At 44.9% G+C, this 19,818-nt stretch overlaps 1 protein-coding gene across 1 annotated transcript in view; it reads left to right on the top strand.

The window, feature by feature from the left end:
• The window catches only part of RBM20 (RNA binding motif protein 20), a 56,750-nt gene that overhangs the window by 5,144 nt on the left and 31,788 nt on the right, over positions 1–19,818 (top strand). Inside the window, exons 4-7 of the mRNA XM_018041108.1 lie at positions 936–1,027; positions 1,798–1,895; positions 13,484–13,627; positions 16,904–17,035. Of these exons, the coding sequence (XP_017896597.1) occupies positions 936–1,027; positions 1,798–1,895; positions 13,484–13,627; positions 16,904–17,035 (466 nt within the window). The remainder of the gene's footprint in view (positions 1–935; positions 1,028–1,797; positions 1,896–13,483; positions 13,628–16,903; positions 17,036–19,818) is intronic.

Genomic DNA, 19,818 nt, shown 5'->3' with positions numbered 1-19,818 from the left:
CCACAGTTCAAAAGCATCAATTCTTCTGCACTCAGCTTTCTGTATGGTCCAACTCTCACATCCATACATGACTACTGGAAACACCATAGTCTTGACTAGACGGACCTTTGTTGCAAAGTAATGTCTCTGCTTTTTAATATGCTGTCTAGGTTGGTCATAACTTTCCTTCCAAGGAGTAAGCGTCTTTTAATTTCATGGCTGCATTCAGCATCTGCAGTGATTTTGGAGCCTAAAAACATAAAGTCAGCCACTGTTTTCACTGTTTCTCCATCTATTTCCCATGAAGTGATGGGACCGGATGCCATGATCTTAGTTTTAGGTTATTTAACACAATTTTAAAAATTGATTTTAAAAAATCATTTCTTTTCTGGTTCCCCATCATTTTATTATGGTAAAATTCACATAAGATTCACCATAGTAACCATGTTAAAGTATACAGTTCAGTGGTACTTAACACATTCACAAAGTTGTGTAAATAGGATGACTCTCTAGTTCCACATTTTCATCACTCCCAGGGAAACCCATACCCATTAGGTAGTCACTGCACATCCCCTTCCCCACCCCCAGCCCCTGGGGACCACTAATCTGCTTTCTATCTCCATGGATATGGTTCTTCTAGACATTTTATATAATTAGACTCATAATATGTGACCTTTTGTGGCTTTTTTCACTTCACCTAATATTTTCAGTGCAACCCACATTGTAGCATATGCAGCCTTTATATGGTTGAATAATATTCACATATATAAAAACATTCAACTTCTGATCTACCTTTGGGCTGTTATGAATAGGGCTGCTGTGAACATTTGTGTACAGGTTTTGGTTTGAACATTTATTTTCTCCTCTTTGGGGTCTGAGTGTCTTAGTGAAATTTCTGAGTCACATTCTTTGTCTAGCCTATTGAGTAACCGGTTCCCCCTTCTCACCCCCTCCAGCGCTGGTGTGCGGTGTGTCCTCGGTCCAGCAGAGGGAACTCTGTGTGCCTCTCCCAACAGCGCAGCTGTTTACAACCCCGCTGGGACAGAAGGTGAGGAGGGGCCCATGGGTCAGCAGCTTGAAGCAGAAAGCAGTTTCCCAAAGGCTTCTTTTCTTTCTTTTTTTTAAGATTTTTTTTTTTTTGATGTGGACCATTTTTAAAGTCTTCGTTAAATTTGTTACAATACTGCTTCTTCTTATGTTTCGGTTTTTTGGGATGTTAGCTCCTCAACCAGGGCTTGAACCCAAACCCCCCTGCATTGGAAGGCGAAGCCTTAACAGCCGGACTGCCAGGGAACCCCCTCCCAAAGGCTTCTTGTGCCTCATCTTTACTAACCAAGTGTCCCCGATGAGCCCTCCTTGGACATCTGTAAAGCAAACGGATTCCAAGATGCTAAGAGGCGTTGGACTTGCTCTCTGGGCTCTTTGATGTTTTCTACATGTTTTAGACCTAAAGCTTTGCTGGTTATCAGCACACTCAGAAGTGTAATCATGCTAATCACTAATCACTATATTAAAAGGGAATTTTCACTTTTTCCCTTCCCGCTTCTGTCCTGATAATGACATTTGGGGGATAGGGGTTAACCCAGTTATTTATTATTATGTTTGCCTTACAACTTTTAAAAATTTCTTTTTAATGATTTATTTCAAGAAAGAAAAGCTAACTATAATTATTTTTAAAAAGAACATTTGGCCAAAAAGTCATTTTTATTTTTAAATGGGGGGGAGGCAATGACTCTTGCACATATCTATAAACAAGGACTTCTGAAGGTCAAGGAAATGACTGGGTTTTCACTCGATTTTGTGTAATTTACCATTTAGATTACACCTCAAATCTTGGAACGTCATACGCGACCATTCCTGCGAGGTCGTTTACTCAGTCGAGTCCCGCATTCCCTTCAGCTTCCCCAGGGACAAATGTGAGTACAGAAGCGTTTTCTCCGTTGTCACTTGTCATCATCGAAGCATTTTTACCACCTTCTCTGCCTGGGTGTAGAGGTGCAGAGAAGGCTGGGTGAAGCAGGTACAGATGGCGCTTAGTGACGGGCAGGAAAGCAGAGGTCAACGTTGTTTAATTCAGTCCAACTGGGGTTGACACACACAGATTAAAAATCTGACTTAATTTCTTCCAATTGAAAGCACTCAAAGACTTTCTAGCATTCGGTCCTGGTTTAGAAAAAAAACAAGTTTGAGGGTGTGTGTGTGTGTGTGTGTGTGTGTGTGTGTGCGCGTGTGCGTGTGTGTGTGTGTTGTGTGTTTTCTAGCACTTTGACATTTAATGAAGTGGACCGTTTCCTTCAAGTTTCAATTCTGAAACTTGAACAGAAAGAGAAGATGTGCTTGAAAAGTAAGGGGTTATTTTTGGCTCCTTGGGGAAACGGTGACATCTGCATCACGCCTTTTTTAGTCGTGTTTGTGTTCCTTCTTCTCTACAGTGTGCACTTTGGTCCCGAAGCTCTAAGGGCTCATCCCTCTTTTTCCCACCAATTGTGACAACTTGCTCTCCCCACTTGCTTCTCCCACTCCATGTAGCCTGGTCTCCCAGGAACTACCCAGCTTCCTTTCCTCCCTGGGAAATGCGTGGAAGGGGTTGAGCCACAGAGGCCCCCATAAAGCGAATTTGTTGTTGTTCAGTCGCTAGGTCGTGTCTGGCTCTTTGTGACTCTGTGAACTATAATACACCAGCCTCCTCTGTCCTCCAGTGTCTCCCAGAATTTACTCAAATTCATGTCTATTGAGTCAGTGATGCTATCTAACCACCTCATCCTCTGCATTTGACCGAACCCTGCTTGAGGGCAAGTGTCTGTGTGGTTTTGCCTGAATCTGTGGGTTTGTTTTTGTTTTTTTTTTCCAGTTTGTCATGTGAGAGCTGCAGGCTCTTTCTTCTCCAGCTCAGAAGAGCCAGTCTCCCCACATGCCATCCTCTCCATGCATCAGGGCATCAGAGCAAAGCTTGGGAAGAGCAAGCTGAGATGTTTAGGTTTAGACCCTGGGTGCTGAATGAGTGGGGAGGTGAGGAAGTTCATGATGAGAAGCGAGGCCTGCTTGGACCGCAATTTCTGTTTGTTTGTGTTTCGGGGAGAAGTGCTTCAAGGGGGCGCCCCTGTCTGCAGCCCATGTTTTGGTGAGAGAGAACGTTGTGGTTTCTCTGTGCAGTCTTCAGATGGAAAGCCACGCCTGGTCAGCAGCAGCTTTGGGTCAGTCCCAGGAGAGAGGGTGAATTCAGTGAACCTGTCATTTGTCTTTGAGTCAGACCCTGGATTCCATGACCTCGTGTCCGATGCAGGCGCTGGCAACTCTGGCCCGGCTCCCACCCCAGGGCCTGTTGCCCACACTGTGGACCATGGAGCCAGCTCTCTGCCCACTCTGAGACCCCAGCACTGAGCAGAAAGGGCTGTGACCCAGATGGGGGAGGCAGGACTGGGGGGCAGGTGGGCCAGGGATCTGGACACAGGAAAGAGAGACTGTGTCAGATGAGCCCTTTATAAAGGGGCGGGGGCTGAGTGGGGCGAGGAGAGAAGGGCAGAACACTTATGTGTCGGCCTGTGCCTTAGCCACGTCCTCCGGCCCCGACCAGTGAACCGCAGGGCCAGAGCCCAAGTTCAAGTCCCAGGTCTGGAGCCCGCTGCTGTGTGGCCTCAGACAAGTCACTGTATTTCTGGGAGACTCCTTTTCCTCAAGTGGGGCAAATACTCCCCTGATAATGACTTTTGGAGTTGGGTTTCCATTTCAGCTTGTGAGCCTTCTGATGATGCCACTGACTTCGGAGCATCTTTGTGGCCATTTGAGCACTGTCTTCTGATTCGGTGGTCTGAGTGGTAAGATGGGCGTGAGGCTCAGGGCAGACCAGTGTTGTGCTGCCCTTGTGAAGGTCAGAGACCATGTCGGTGACAAGGATTAGTGAACCGTGCAGCATGTGAGCAGTAATAATGGCTGGCATTGAGCACAAGTCCATTTAACCTGCTGTGGGGAAACCCGTGCTATGGCCAGATAAACCTGCACTCTGTCTCCTGGCCGCGTGACCAGGGCCTGGTCTCAGGGTCAGCATTCCTTCTGTCTGGGAATCCCTCTAGTCCCGTCTACTCCCCCTGAGAAGCTGAGAGTTCCCACGGAAGGGCTTTACCCAGGCAGGGGGCAGACACCAGCAATGTGCTGACTCGTGATCATTTGTAAGTACAGCTTCCTCTGGACGCCTAGAGATGGGGCGTTCATCTGGCTTGAGCCTGAGAAGCAACACAAGAAACATTTTGCTTTCTGTGCTGTGGCAGCAAAAAGGTGATGAAAAGTCCAGACATAGTCAGATGATAATCACAATAGCTGTTATTATATGGTGCTCAATACTTTCTTAGCATTTTTGTATGTATTAACTCATTTAATCCCCTAGACAACCCTATGAGGTGAGGAACCGAGGCACAGAGAGACTAAATTCCCTGCCTAAGGTCACCCAGCTGGTAAAGGGCAGCTGTGGGATTTGAACTCAGGGGACCTGGCTCTAGAAGCCTCACTTTTAACCGCTAAGCCCTCCTGCTCATTTCTGAGGTCTCTCCATCATGATGATTCTGTCCTTAGTACGTTCTCCCCTGCCCCTCCCCAGCTTCCACTCCACAAGTTGCTTAGCAGGCTCTCAGGCTGTCTTGGGGGTGATGAGGTCTCCTTGGGCCTCAGTCAGCAGCTGCCGTGGAGCAAAAGGTGAAGAGGCTGTCAGACCTGGCAGCCGAATTCTTCGGCACCGTGACAGGGTTTCCCAAGATGAACCCAGACGTTTGGAGGCATTTGTACATGCTCAGTGGAGGCAAAGAGGTGTCATCTGACTGATTTTGTCGTTGTAAGTTGTAAAGTCTCTTTGGTCACGTGAGGTTCCCAAGGATATTCGGGGGACAAGGACAGAGTTTGCTCCAGCTGGTCCCTGCAGCGTCAGTGCCGGTTCATCCTGTTGGTCCTCTTGTTGCTGTTTCTGACAAATGCAGTCAAATGTAGGTGTGTTTCTTTAGAAAAACCTAAAATCCAAAAATACTGACTTGTGAAGACAAGCCGAGAAATGAGTTGATGAATCCACTACTGAAAAATACTCTGCGAGGCTCCTTTAAGTAGTCCTAGAGTCTCTCAGAGGAATTATTGATTCTTTTTCTGTCTGCAGTTGCTGGTCTCCAAAGATAAGCAGATACACCAAGGGGTGGTTAATCTGTTACCCAAGGGTGCTTTTTTCAGGCTCCGTGAATGCCTAGAGAGCTCCTTTTGCATATACACTTCTACCGTGTTTCCTGCTTACATAATGTATGCTTTTTGTGAAAACTCAAGCAGAAAAGAAATATTTAAAGAGGACACTGAAATTCCTCCCACTTTCCCCGCTTCCTGCCCCCATAGAGACCCATGAAGGCTTTCGTGCCTTTTCCTCCAGAAGTGTTTTCCAGTTGAGTGCCGGGCTGTTTCTGCCTGATTCCGCTTAACATACATCTTTTCAGAAACACGTTTTGAGTAAAAGCGGGAACCACCAGGACTTGGCCACTGTCACGTCACTATTGTTTGTGGAGCAGAGAACAGTTCTTCTTCTAAAAAGTGTGTGTTTTAATCACTCAGTCATGTCCAACTCTTTGCGACACCATGGGCTATAGCCCACCAGGCTTCACTGTCCTTGGAATTCTCCAGGCAAGAGCACTGGAGTGGGTAGCCATTCGCTTCTTTGAGGGATCTTCCTGACCCAGGCAAAGAACCTGGGTCTCGTGCACTGCCGGCAGATTCTTTACCATTTGAGCCACCAGGGAAGCCCTCTTCCTTCTAAAGCCCCCTGTTTTTAAGCAGGGAACAGCCACACGGGGTTCCATGGCGTGACGGAGGCTTCAGGGGGTATCTGAACTGCCACAAAATCTAAAATGACCACACAACCTGTCTACTGGCTGAATTTGCACTTATCTCAATTTGGTAGAAATGCAAGCCTTTCCGTGTTTATTTCTGACAGAGATGGGGCACTGAAGTGACAGTTGTGTGCTCTGCTGAGGGTGGGTGATTTGTGCCTGGCCCTGGCCCCTCCCCTCCAACTCCAGGATCCCTCCCGGGAGAAGGGTATTCACTTTCACTTAAGCTCCTGCCGTGTGAGGGAGCAGAGGCGCTTTATCCTTGGCTGCCTGAGTCGTCATAAACAGAGTAATCAGGTTTCTGCAGGGGGCCAGAGGGGCCTTCTCAGCCTGTAAATAGTCTTCTTGTGCCTGCCTGAGATGCACTTTGCCTGCTGACTGTCCCCATAAAGTCACTTTGCAGTTTTCAGAGACACCTTAGAGTTTATTTAGTGCTAGTGCCTCAGATGGGGCTTCCCTGGCTGGGGACGATATGCATTGTTTTTATGGTTTCTTTCCCACTAGAACCTTGCTCACCAGAAAGCGCGTGTAAATAAAGAAACTGAGGCACAGGGAAATAGAAATGTTGTGAGAAGCCAGAGGTTTAAGCCATAGGTTGCCCCTCAGATTGCTGGCTGTTTCTAGAACAACTGTCTCTCCACCCTGGCCTCTTAGGTCCTTGGCTCAGAGCACCCTGGTCTCCTGACCCCCCATAGACCATGAAGAGTAGTAACCGATGTGGCAAATACCCTTCCCCTCCTCCACCATTCCAGCTCTATCCTTGCTCTTGTCCCCTTGGCAAGGCTCACCTTGTGCGTTTTCGAAGAGAGCAAAGAATGAAGACGCAGAAGGCTCGCATGAGCCTTTTTTTTTTCTTTTTTGCTTATAAATCTGAATTTTTTTGTTGCTGCAAAAATAGTAAAATGATGTAAATGTTAAACAGTAACAGAAGTATACAAAATAGAAAATCCAACCCTGTAGCGAAAACTAAAGGTAAATGTCTTCAGCTCTCACTGTCTGTCTCTAGCTAGTGTACCTGTGCAAATTAACTTACTGTAAGTGTATACTTGGGGGAAAATCAGATCATGTTGTATTGTCTATAGAGGGACTTGGCTTTTTCACTATCTGCATGGTATGTTCAAATCAACCCCACGAGAAATAAACATTTTCCCTGTGTCTGTCCTCAGTTATGTTTAGCACAAACCCAGCAGAGGCCTATAAACTGTGTGCCAGGTGAAATTAGGTCACACCTAGAGGAGATGAGGCTGGAGCAGAGAAAATGGTTTATTGAAGAGCGACTCTAGACTGTAACTCTTTAAAGCAGATTGAGAGACTTCTCTCACCCTGGGGGCCTCTTGCCCAGAGCCACATTTTTATGACAGCTCTGTGAATTATTGAAACTGGGTCTGTTCTTTGAACTCATCTTCGAAGTCTGTTCCCTCTTGCATCAGAGGGCATTGAAAGGTCTCAGACTCTTCCTACACAAGTCTGCTCACATTTCCACCCATCCATAAAAGATCTGCGAGGAACTGGAGAGGCCTTAGACCCGGTCGCATGAACCATTAGAAGCAGTGTCTGGTCTTGCTTTATTTATTTATGGCTGTGCTAGGTCTTCCTTTCTGTGCATGGGCTTTCCCTAGCTGCTGTGAGTGGGGGCTACTCTACTATTGTTGTGATGTGCGGGGCTCTTATTGCGGTGGCTTCTCTTGTGGCAGAGCACAGACTTCAGTAGTTGCAGCATGTGGGGCTCAGTGGTTGAGGCTCGTGGGCTCTAGAGCGCAGGCTCGGCGGTTGAGGCTCGTGGGCTCTAGAGCGCAGGTTCGGCGGTTGAGGCTCGTGTGCTCTAGAGCGCAGGCTTGGCGGTTGAGTCTCGTGGACTCAAGAGCGCAAGCTCAGTAGTTGCTGCACATGGGTTTAGTTGCCCTGAGGCACATGGAATCTTCCCCCACCAGGGATCGAACCCATGTCCCCTGCATTGGCAGGTGGATTCTTAAACACTGAACCACCGGGGAAATCCAGAAGCAGCATCCGGTTTTAAATGAGTGGCTCCAACGGATGAAAATGTACCCAGGGCCCTGATTACAGGTGGGGGCGTGCCATCTCATGCTAGCTTGTGAACTGATTGAAGCATCTCCTGGGCTGGTGATAGATGATTGTCCCCCCAGCTTAGTAATGCAGACTTCAGTTACCACCCAGACACCTTAGCTCTCTTAGAGACTTGACCTTGGACCAGAAAGTTTCAAATGCACCTGTCGCCTGTGTGCCTCCCGGGAGAGCATTTGTGGGTGGGACGTTAGCAGAGCCCATCAACACCAGGCTCACGATTCTAAGTCTAGCTGCTGCTCTGCCCCACAGCATATCTTTTTAAATTTATTTTTGTAATTTCAAATTTTAATTTAATTTAGACTTATGGAAAAGTTGCAAGAACGATATAAGAACCCCCATATACCTTTTACTTAGATTTTTTTTACTACATTTTTACATTTTGGCTGATTTACTCTATCGTTCTTTCTTTGTGCCTCTCTGTCTCTCTGTATCATCTGTCCTTCCATCCATCTGTCCGTCCATCCATTCAATGATCCGTATGCATGTTTCTCCTGAACTATTGGTGTCACTGTACCTCTTCACCCATGACTACATCAGCATGAATTTCCTAAGAGCACAGACATTCTCTTACATCATCATAGTACAGTTACATTTTTTTTCCCCTGTCCAGTAGCATCACGTGTGTGCATAATAAGTTGCTTCAGTCGTGTCCAGCTCTTTGCAATCCAATGGACTGTAGCTTGCCAGGCTCCTCTGTCCATGGGATTTCCTAGGCAAGAATCCTAGAGTGGGTTGCCATGCTCTCCTCCAGGAGATCTTCCTGACCCAGGATCGAACCCGCATCTGTCTCTCATGTCTGTTTCATTTGCAGGTAGATTGTTTACCACTAGCGCCACCCGGGAAGCCCAGCACATTCTTGAACTGTCACAGGAAAGAAAGGAGCAAGTATTTATTTACAGAAGCTTGCTGACACCAGGCTTTGCATGAAGACACTTTATATAGTAATACATAGTGGCATTTTTGTCCTATGGAGTCAGTTTTTATTTTCCCTGTTTTATAGAGAAGCAAAATCAGCTTGGAGAAGGTCAGTCCCTTGCTCGTGGTCGTCACTGGAGAGCAGGAACACTGGAGAGCAGACCCAGGTCTGTCTTGATGCTCCTACTGCCCTGGCCCTAGTGCCTGGAGGTCAGAGGCCCATAGCTGATGTGTCTGTCCTCAGGGTGGTAGCAGGCCCCTGTGTGTGTGTTTAGTTATCTCAGTGTATGAGCTCAACTCCTCTCGTTCCTTCAGAGGGCACAGTCATTCAGGGGGGCAGACACCTTGGCAAGGTGCTCCCTGCTTGGAGCTTACCTTCAGTTCTGTAAAGAGGAGACCAAGACCAACACAGACAGGACTGTCTGAATGATGACTGTCCTTGTGCATGTGAAATGGCGTGCTGAAATGGCTGATCACACAGAGTAGAAAGACAGGCATTACATTCACTGGGTCAGGGGGTGGAGAGATGCAGGTTTCCTGTGTTTGCCCAGCACAGTTCGGGAAACTTATCATTATCCTGGATCTTAGGGTTTAGCTTGGCAAGGGTTCTGAGACGAGTGGAATTTTAGAACGCTGAGCCACATAAGCATGGCTATTTTACATCTGACTTGAGACATATAGACTAACTCCCTCATACCAGACACTGGGGAACTCAGGCCCCAAAAGGAAAGCCAGTTTGTCCTTGTCATGCCCCTAATCGGTAGCTGAGCTGGGTCTGAAATCCAGTCCTCTGTCTTCCAAGTTCAGGGTTCTTTTTTTTTTGACTACATCAGAAAGTCTTGCAGTTTTTACAGCCCAGACCCTTTTAAATTATTCACTCCTACCTCAAGCAGCCCCTGTCCTGCATTTTATGTTTGGCAAAGTACTATTTGCCAAAGTACTTATATTGGTGAGTTTAGTGAGTAATTAACTAGTTACCTGTTTTTATTAATTTAAAGCAGATACAGGAGTCACCCTTTCTCATCAGCCTAGAGATCTAATCAAAGGTTTCCTTATTAGTAAAGAAACTCAAAGTATGATTTCAACTTGGGTTTTTTTAAATGTCAAAAGTAACCATCCTTTCAAAGACCCTTCAGGACTTGGGCTTCTTAGAGAACCCAGGTAGGGAATAAATGTAGAACATTGTGCTGCCTGCTCCAGGGCACTCAGGGTTGTCTGTGATCCTGGTGAGCAGACTTTAGAAGTACCACCTGGACCATATCCTCCCTTCCTTCCTCATCATTTAGATCTCCTATGGGACATAAGGCAAATAATAGCCATGTTTTATATGAACTGTTTAAGGATGGACTAGAGTGATTATACATATAACTCTATGCCCTTTATGAATCAAATATGATTTTGAACCTAAGATATTTTAGATCACTCACAGACTGTAGGCTGAGCTATCTTAAATTGAATATTTGCAAAAGAGCACAACACGTAGAAAATATTTCTAAGGACTTCCCCGGTGATCCAGTGGTTAAGACTCTGCCTCCCAGTGCAGAGGGTACATCCATGAAATGTACTTTTTTAAAGTATGTAAATAGGTACTTTATTTTTAAATTTTTTTCAAAATGAACAACTTTTCATTGAGGTGCAATTGATTTACAGTGTAGTATTAGTGTCAGGTGTACAGCAAAGTGATTGTTTTATATATATTATATATAATATATAAGTATATATAATATATATATATTCTTTTCCAGACTTTTTCTTTTTTCTTTTTACTTTACAATACTGTATTGGTTTTGCCATACATTGACATGAATCTGCCACAGGTGTACATGAGTTCCCAATCTTGAAGCCCCCTCCCACCTCTCTCCCCATAGCATCTCTCTGGGTCATCCCAGTGCACCAGCCCCAAGCATTATAGGTTAAGATATTGAATATAGTTCCCTGTGCCATATAGTAGGTTCTTGATTTTTATCTACTGATTTTTTTTTTAAATAAAAATCTGTTAATCTCAAACTCCTTATTTATCCCTTCACCACTTTCCACTTTGGTTGTCATAAGTTTGTTCTCCATGTCTGTGAGTCTATTTCTGTTTTGTGAATAAGTTCCTTTGTATCATTTGTGTAGATTCCACATATAAGTGATGGGATGTTTGTCTTTCTCTGACTTACTTCACTTAGTGTGATAGTCTCTAGGTCCATCCATGTTGCTGCAATGTACTTTTTAAATTTAAATGAAAACCTTAATTGAGACCCATTTATTTTGGCATCTTTGTAATCTGTCTGCAGCATGACTTCATCTTGTTCTTGGGTGACCTGCAGCAGTGAAGGTGTTTATTTTTCAGAGGCAGGCTCTGCCCTTAGCAGCAGTTGCTGCACTAACCCTCAGATAAAAGCCTCTTGAATTGCTCTTTTAATCTGCAGGAGACAATCGGGGAGGCGCTGGCCCTCATGCCCGGTCACTAGGCAACAGGACAGGCAAGGAGCTGGAGGGGCCCAGAACCTCCCTGCGTGTCTGCCCTGTGGTCTGAGCAAACATGAGCCCGAGCCGACCACAGCAGTCACGTGGACAGAAATGTGCCCAGCTAAGAGAAGCCGGCAGAGCACCCAGCCTCAGCCCTTTTGTTGATGAACACAGAGGATTGGCAACTTTGCCCAGCCCAAGAGCTCAACTGGGTCGACATCTTGGTGTGGCCCCCTCGCCCTAATGAGAGGCAAAGATCCTGCCTCTTAGCTCTCCTCCCATCACCTCTGGAGAAGGACACAGTTCTTCTGAGCCAGCTCACAGTCAAAGCCTCCCAGCTTATGGAGAGCTCTTTTTGCACCTTAGGGAGGCACGCACATGCTCTGGGAGCCACCCGGGCCAGGCACGGAAGACTGTCCCCCTTTGGGAAATGCTTGACCTCTGGACACTGCAGAGAGGGAGGTCTGAAAGAGGCACATGGGTTTCTCCAATTCAGGGCTGAACCATCCAAGGAAATTCTTGACAGACTCTAATTGTCCTCAGCCCAGATGAGAAAAATGAAGACTTTTCTTGGTAGAATTACCCAAGTATTAGACCCTGTTAGGGATGAGACCTCAGACTTCCCCATTGTATTACCATAGCTGAGTAGGACCTACAACAAATGTAATTAGATGTTGAAGTTCACTTTATCACAGAAGATGGTGATTATGCAAATATGGGCTATGCTATTAGTATGGGTTTCGAAAATTGCATCCTTCTCTTCCACTTTAGGTTGGCTTATGGGTACTAATTCTTGAACCTCCTGGAGACTCCAGGCTGATTAAAGTTTGCACAGACCAAACAGACACACTTCCTCCCTCCAAGAGCTGTGATTAGGCCCAGGTCTTTGTTTCTGAACTGTGTTCCTTAGAGGCGCCTTTGGGACTGTTGGATGGAGGGTGGCAGCAGGGTGTTGGACCATAAGGTTTGTCTAAAGCAGCTCCTCTTTAGTTGTTGAATATGTTGGGCTGGTGGGCAAGGTTTTGTTTGAAGAAAGGATTTCAGGGCTAACAAAGTTTTGAAAGCCACTGTCCTAACCCAAAGATTGTTGCTATGAACGTCTCTGTGTATGTATTAGGTTCACCAGTCCTTTCATGTTCTTTTTTTTAAATTGGGTTTTTTAAAAAAATTATAAGTCAAATAATACGAGGTATATAAGAAACAGGTTAAACGTCTCTCCCCTTATCCCTTGCAGTTCTGCTCTTTCAAGATAACCAGTACTGACAGGCTGATATGCACCCTCCCCTGTGTTTCTCTCTCTGTGCTGATATCCTTTAAAATGTTTCCGTTGTGAAAAATTTAAAACATACAAAACAGCAGAAATGAGTGTAGTTAACCCATATGTACTGATCCCCCAGTTCCAATAATTATCAAGATTTTACAACACTTGCTTCATCTTTTTCTCATACATTTTTGGGTTTTTGTTTTGTTTTAGAAGAATAGTATTATACTACATCTATACTTGGCAACTGTTTTTTACTTGATGTGTCTTAAAAATTTTGTCCTGATCAACTCATATACCACTTCCTCTTCATGGCTGCATAGTTTTCCATCATATGTGTGAACCATCAATCACTCAGTCATTATCCTATTCTTGGACATTCAGGCTATTTCCAAAAGTTTTGGCAATAAGTTGTAAATTTATTATAATAAGCTAACTGTAATAAAAGTCCTTGTATGTATTTGCATATTGGTGAATATATTTCTGTAGGTAAGATTTCCAAAAGTGGGATTGTAGGATCCTGGGCTATATATTGAGTTGGCCAAAAAGTGTCCATAGCATCGTATGGAAAAACTGAAAGGAAACTTTGGGCAAACCCTATATATTTTAAGCTTTATCCAATATTTCCAAAGTATATTCTCAAAAGATTGTCGATATATAACTTCCTACCAGCAATGTATGGATATGCCCATTTCCCAGTCTCTTTATCAAGCCTGGATATGATTGCTCATTAAAAATGTTATGAACTTCTGTGTAGAGATGGCATAAAATCAATGTTTCATATGTGTCTGCGAATGGATTCTTTTTCTGCATTTATTTTGTAAATTTTAGTTTTGCAGTCATTATTTGGGTGGGGGAGATAGCCGTTAGGAGCATCTGGGATAGAGGGCAGGAAGGAAATGTCTTTTGAAGACCAACCGCGGGTCTTTGTTCCCGTTAGTTTGCCCAGCGGAAGACAGGCACCGGCCGCGTGGTCCACATCTGCAACCTGCCGGAGGGAAGCTGCACAGAGAATGACGTCATTAACCTGGGGCTGCCGTTTGGCAAGGTCACTAATTACATCCTCATGAAGTCGACTAATCAGGTAAGTCTCGGCACATTCACACTGGTACGTACCGGATAAACCGCACACTGGTGGAAGGGAACTATATAATTTTTTTTTTTTTTTAAAAGAAGCTGTTCGTAGCATAAAGGGGTAATGCACAGCTGGCCTCCTGCTGGTGCAGCACCGAGAGTTCCGTCATCGGTGGTGGTGTTTCGTTTCCTCTGGTTTCACTTTACCCTTCTTGTGATGGGCCCAGGCCTTTGCAAGTTACCTAGAGGTGAGGATGTGTTTTGGAATAAAGTGTTCCTTAGCATAGAAAAGCTAGATGGTTCCTAAAACAGAAATCCAGGGACTCGAGTCTTTTCACTATATTACCCACCCCCTGAGCTAATGCTAGTCTTTCTCACCTTCTACGTTTCTCATCTCTGATGGCATGTGGATTTTGAGCCAGCCAACAACTGACCGGGAAGAGGTATTTTCACTGATCCTTGGTGTTGACATCCAAGGCCCTTGGCTCTCGTAGCAGGAGAGTAGGTGGGAATTGATGGGTGCATGGTGAATCTCAGGAACTAAGAACCCTCAGCCCATGTGGATTGAGTCTTTGGGGGTTCTGTTTGTCTTCATTTCTAAAGTCTGGAGAGGAATTTATACAGAGACTGGTCAGAAGTAAGAACATTTAGTCTTTTATTTCTAATGACTATTTTAACTTTAGGAATCAAAGAAACAGGCACAGGAGAAATTCTTTTCTTAAGTAAGGCACGAACTTTGGAAAATCAAAGCCACCTTGGATCATCAGGGGTCTTCCTGCATCAACTTGGGCTTAGACTACTTGTGTAGTCTCTTCATTCCTCCTTCTCAGAATTCTATTTTGGGCAAATTTCCAAAATTCAGCTTGCAACATAAATGCAGTGAGATTCCCTGGGTTCATTTTATTCCCATGTGACAGGTGAAAGCTAGAGGTGCTAAAATGTTGGCGTGAAGAATGAGGCACTTAGAGTCAGACAGATAGAGCTTATATTGTAGAATCTAAAATATACAACAAACTAGTGCGTATAATATGAAAGAAGCAGACTCATAAATATAGAGAAACAACTAGTGGTTACTAATGGGGCGGGGGTAGGGGCACTGTAAGTGGACCAGCGGGAGGTACAAACTGTTGGGTGTAACATAGGCTCAGGGTGGATTATATGACACAGACTATGGAGCCAATGTTGTGTCATAACTGTAAATGGAAAGTAATCTTTAAAAAGTGTATAAAAATAAAACATTTAAAAAAGAGGCACTTAGAAAGCTGAGTGGTAGATTTTGAAATAAAACTGTAAAGAACCCTGACTTCTTGGTCTCCCACCCTTCTGCCATGGACTGTGACAGCCACAGAGAAAGGCATGACTGAAATTCAAAAGCAAATTTGAGGGAAGTGGAGGGGATGAGCTTGTTTAGCCCACGCAGTTCAAGGACATGGGAGGTGAGGGCTCGCAGTGAGGGCTCCCTGGTCACAGACCATGTTTCCTTCTCAGCACTGACATTGAGAAGTTGCGTTGATCAGTCACTGGTCAATTGACCAGTTCGTTGCATCATGATTATGGTATTAATACAAACCCATCGAATCTAAGATACAATAACAGTGACCAATCTGTCACTGCAGCTCCTGGGGCAAACTGACAGGTCAGTCAAAACAGTCTGTGCAGGGAGTTCACTGGTGGTCTAGTGGTTAGGATTCTGGCTTTCACTGGTATGGCCTAGGTTCAATCCCTGATCAGAGATCTAAAATCCTGCAAGCTGCTTAGTGTGGCCAAAAAAAAATGTCTATGTAGAAACTCCCTGTATCATCAATTGAGTGGAAAAGCCCGTTTCTTTGTAAAGGTTTTTATTAGAATAGTTAAAGAGGAGAAATACTGTGGAAACATAACTGTTTCCTCTCTCTCCAGCTCACAAAGACATGGCCTTCCTTCAAGCCTCAGAAACCCCCAGTGTTCTTAGAGTATTTCTTTCTTTGCTAAGAAATTGAGAGCTCAGATACCCAGGACTTGTGTCTGTCTCCTGCCATTGGCACCACTGGCCAGCAAGTTTTGCAGGGATCAGCCCAAGGTCACTTGTGCAACAGACTCAGTCCCTCCTCTCGGGGAACTGTGGGTTAATGGACCCTCCCAACCCAAGGGGCTCCTGTGGCATGTTGTAGCCACAGATGGACGTACGTAATTAAGAATAATGTTTGGTAACCATGGAGATCAGGAGAGGGGCCATCTTATAATGAGCTCTTTCGCTAAAGTTAATAAATAGGTCTCTTTGAACAGATGGGATCAAAGAGAGCTCTTTTCCTTGTATTGAAGTTTTTTCCTTTTTATTGAGGTATAAAACACATACTCTAAAATGCACTAATCTTAAGTGTGTGTGAGTGCTTAGTCACTCAGTTGTGTCCGACTCTTCATGACCCCATGGACTGTAGCCTGCTAGGTTCCTTTGTCCATGGGATTCTCCAGGCAAGGATACTGGAGTGGGTGGCCATTCCTTTCTCCAGGGGATCTTCCTGACCCAGGGATCGTACCTGGGTCACTTGCTTTGCAGGCAGATTCTTTGGCATCTGAGCCACTGGAGAGGCCACAGTCTTAAGTGTACAACTCCATTCATTTTTTACATGTGTGTACTCAGTTACTCAGTTGTGTCCAACCCTTGCAATCTGTTAGACTGTAACCCACCAGGCTCCTCTGTCCATGTCCTCTGTCCATTTTTTCAGGCAAGACTACTGGAGTGGGTTGCCATTTCCATCTCCAGTGGATCTTCCCGACCCAGGAATCAAACCCATATCTCCTGTGTCTCCTGTATTGCAGGCAGATTCTTTACCCCTGAGCCATCAGAGAAGCCCTTTTACATGTGTTGGTGGTGGTTTAGTCGTTAAGTTGTGTCTGACTCTTGCGACCCCATGGATTGTAGCCTGTCAGGCTCCTCTGTTCATGGGAGTCTCCAGGCATGAACACTGGAATGAGTTGCCATGTCCTCCTCCAGGGGATCTTCCCAACCCAGGGATTAAACCCAGCCCTCCTGCACTGCAGGCAGATTCTTTACCATCTGAGCCACTAGGGATTACTGTGCACATAACAGATAGAGAACATTTCCAGAATCCCAGAAGGTTTCCTCATTTCCCTTCCTAATCAGTATCCACCCCCAACCCCAAGGGAAACTCAACTCTAACTTTTACCAGCATCAATTTGTTCTGCCTGTTCTTGAACTTTATATACATGGAGTCACACCTTGTATGGAATTTCCTTTAAGACCATTCAAGTCAAGTCCAATGTCTATTCCTCCTTTCTTTCCTAGGCCTTTTTAGAGATGGCTTACACAGAGGCTGCCCAGGCCATGGTCCAGTATTACCAAGAAAAATCTGCCATGATCAATGGTGAGAAATTGCTTATTCGGATGTCCAAGAGATACAAGGAATTGCAGCTGAAGGTAAAGCACCCTCTCCTTCATTCAGTTGTTCAGCAAACATCAGCTGAGTGTCTCCTTGTCAGCCACTGGCCTGAGTGCTGGTGGGAAGGAGACAAAAAGATCCAAAAAGTATCCACTGCCTTTGAGGATATCACATGGGAAGGCAAACCCATTCTAACATGGCAAGAAACGTGCTCACTGAGGTAAGGACAGGACGCAAAGGGGTGCTTGAGACAGGATGGCTACCTACCTGGGACCCAAGAACAATTTTAAGGGAAATCTTAAAAGATAAAGCAAGAGGGAAAGGTGGTTGCTTTTTCAGAGGTTAGAGTTCCAGGCATAAACCTCTGAATGTAACCTCCTTCTCTACTTAGACAGGTTTTCAGTTGCTTTTTCTTCCTCTGTGACCTCTTGATCTTTTATTCTTTCCTCCATCCTCTGTATTTATGCCTTAAGTGAAAGTCACTCAGCCATGTCTGACTGTTTGCAACCCCGTGGACTTTACAGTCCATGGAATTCTCCAGGCCAGAATACTGGTTTCAGTAGCCATTCCTTTCTCCAGGGACTCTTCCCAACCCAGGGATGGAACCCAGGTTTCCCAAATTGCAGGCAGATTCTTTACCAGCTGAGCCACCACGAAGCCCCCATTTATGCCTTAAGGTCCATGGTAATTCTTCTAAGCAGCACATGACTGAGCTGGCCATCGTCCAAACTCAGGATTGAACTGAGATCATTGCAGACAGGGCTTTTGTCTTTGTTTTAGCTTGTTCTACCTTTCTTTTTTCCTTTCTTTTTTGTTTTATTGTAAAGTATAACCAAAAAAAAAAAAAATACTGATTTTGTATTGTACAGCTGAAAAAGTAATGATGGTGAACTTCCATAACCCCGTAAAACCACCACCAAAGTCAAGAAATGGGACACAGACAGCACCCAGAAACTCCCATGAGTCCCTTTTTATGTTAACTCTTCTTTCCACTTTCCTGACTCTAATCATTTCCTTGCTTTTCCATTTATTATTTACTTCCTCTCCATGCCTTCCTTAACACTGTAGTTTAGTTTTGCCTATTGTTGCGTTTTTTGTGAATGGAATCATACTGTATTCTTTCATTCAACATTATGCCATCTATGTTGGGTGTATCTATTTTCACTGCTATGCAAATTTCCATTGTATGAGTATAGATTTGTTTATCCATTCCACTGTTGATGGACATTTTGGTTATTTCCAGTTTTAGGGCAGTAGGGACAGAGCTACTGTGAACATTTTCTAACATGTTATTTCAGTACCCATGTTACACGAGTGTACAATTAGGGGAACTATGCACCTAGAATTGCTGGATCACCAGGCATGCTTACCCTCAGCTTTGCTGGATGATAGCATTCCTCTTCGGAGAAGGCAATGGCACCCCACTCCAGTACTCTTGCCTGGAAAATCCCATGGATGGAGGAGCCTGGTAGGCTGCAGTCCATGGGGTCGCCAAGAGTCGGACACGACTGAGCGACTTCACTTTCACTTTTCACTTTCACTCATTGGAGAAGGAAATGGCAACCCATTCCAGTGTTCTTGCCTGGAGAATCCCAGGGACGGGGGAGCCTGGAGGGCTGCCGTCTGTGGGGTCGCACAGAGTCGGACACGACTGAAGTGACTTAGCAGCAGCAGCAGCAGCAGCCACATTCCTACCAGTAGTGTCTGAGAGTTTTCATCAGCTCCGCTTCTTGCTAATTCTTCGTCTTGTGCAACTTTTTTGCCCCTCTGGGGAAAAGTGTGATGGTTTATCATGGCTTTATTTTTTATTTTGCGTATTAATTGAGGCTGAGCAATTTTGCATGTGTTTGTTGGTTATTCCACCTAGATCTTCTCTGGTAGGAAATTTTAAAGTCATTTGCCCATGCATTTGTTTTAGATTGTATCTTCCTATTGGTTTGCAGGAGTTCTCTTGACTGGAGCACTGAGTCCATTTGGATTTGTTGTAATTAATGCCATATTTGTGGTTAAATCTAACTTTTTATTTTGTACTTTCTACTGTCTTATTTAATAGGGATTTTCTGGTTCACTTCAGCTCATTCCACATTTACTGAGGGTCCATTTTGCTCAAGACTTGCAGCCCTTAATCAGCCTTCAAGGCTCAAATCAGAACACAAAGGGTTAGCAGCTGTTTCTAGCTAGGACAAGCATTCTGACAAGTCTACATATGTAGATTGGTAATACATCAACCAGTTGCCAAAGTCCTAATTTTGCTTTGCTTGCATTATTGCTTCTGAAGTTCCTTTGCCAACAATTCAGCTTCAGGCAGAACCTGGCATTCTTTTCCCAGCTCATGAAAGCCTGTTGCTTTTCTCAGAGAAGTAAAAGATCCTGCCCTATTCTGTACCCGAAGTTCTTGTTCTCCCTGATTCTGCCCTGGGGGCTAGAATTGAATTTCTGCACTGAATTCATAGTGGAGCTTTGGTCTCCAAATGAGATGTTGTCATAAGGCTCTAGTTAGGATTAACTGCAGTCCTCTGCTTCTTAAAGTACCAAGGCACCGAGGTCCCTTATCAAGGGAGGTCTTTTGTGGTGGTGCAAAAACTATGGGTTAAATGGGTCAGATGATCAAAGTTTGCATTCAGCTAATGTTCACTGAGTGCTCATTGTGAGTGGGAACTGGGCCATGAATATGGTGGCAGCAGGTCTGTAGAGGCGCTCACAGGCTGGTGGGAGGAAGAGCACATAAATAGAACCATCAGCAACCATGTGACCTACAGCAGATTGGAGGGTGGTAGCACCAGCCTAGCCTCTACCCCTTCCTGCTTTGATGACCTTGGAC

This window comes from Capra hircus, chromosome 26 (genome assembly GCF_001704415.2).
Source record: "Capra hircus breed San Clemente chromosome 26, ASM170441v1, whole genome shotgun sequence".
NCBI classification, from domain to species: Eukaryota; Metazoa; Chordata; class Mammalia; order Artiodactyla; family Bovidae; genus Capra; species Capra hircus.
This window is presented reverse-complemented; position numbering and strand designations above follow the sequence as displayed.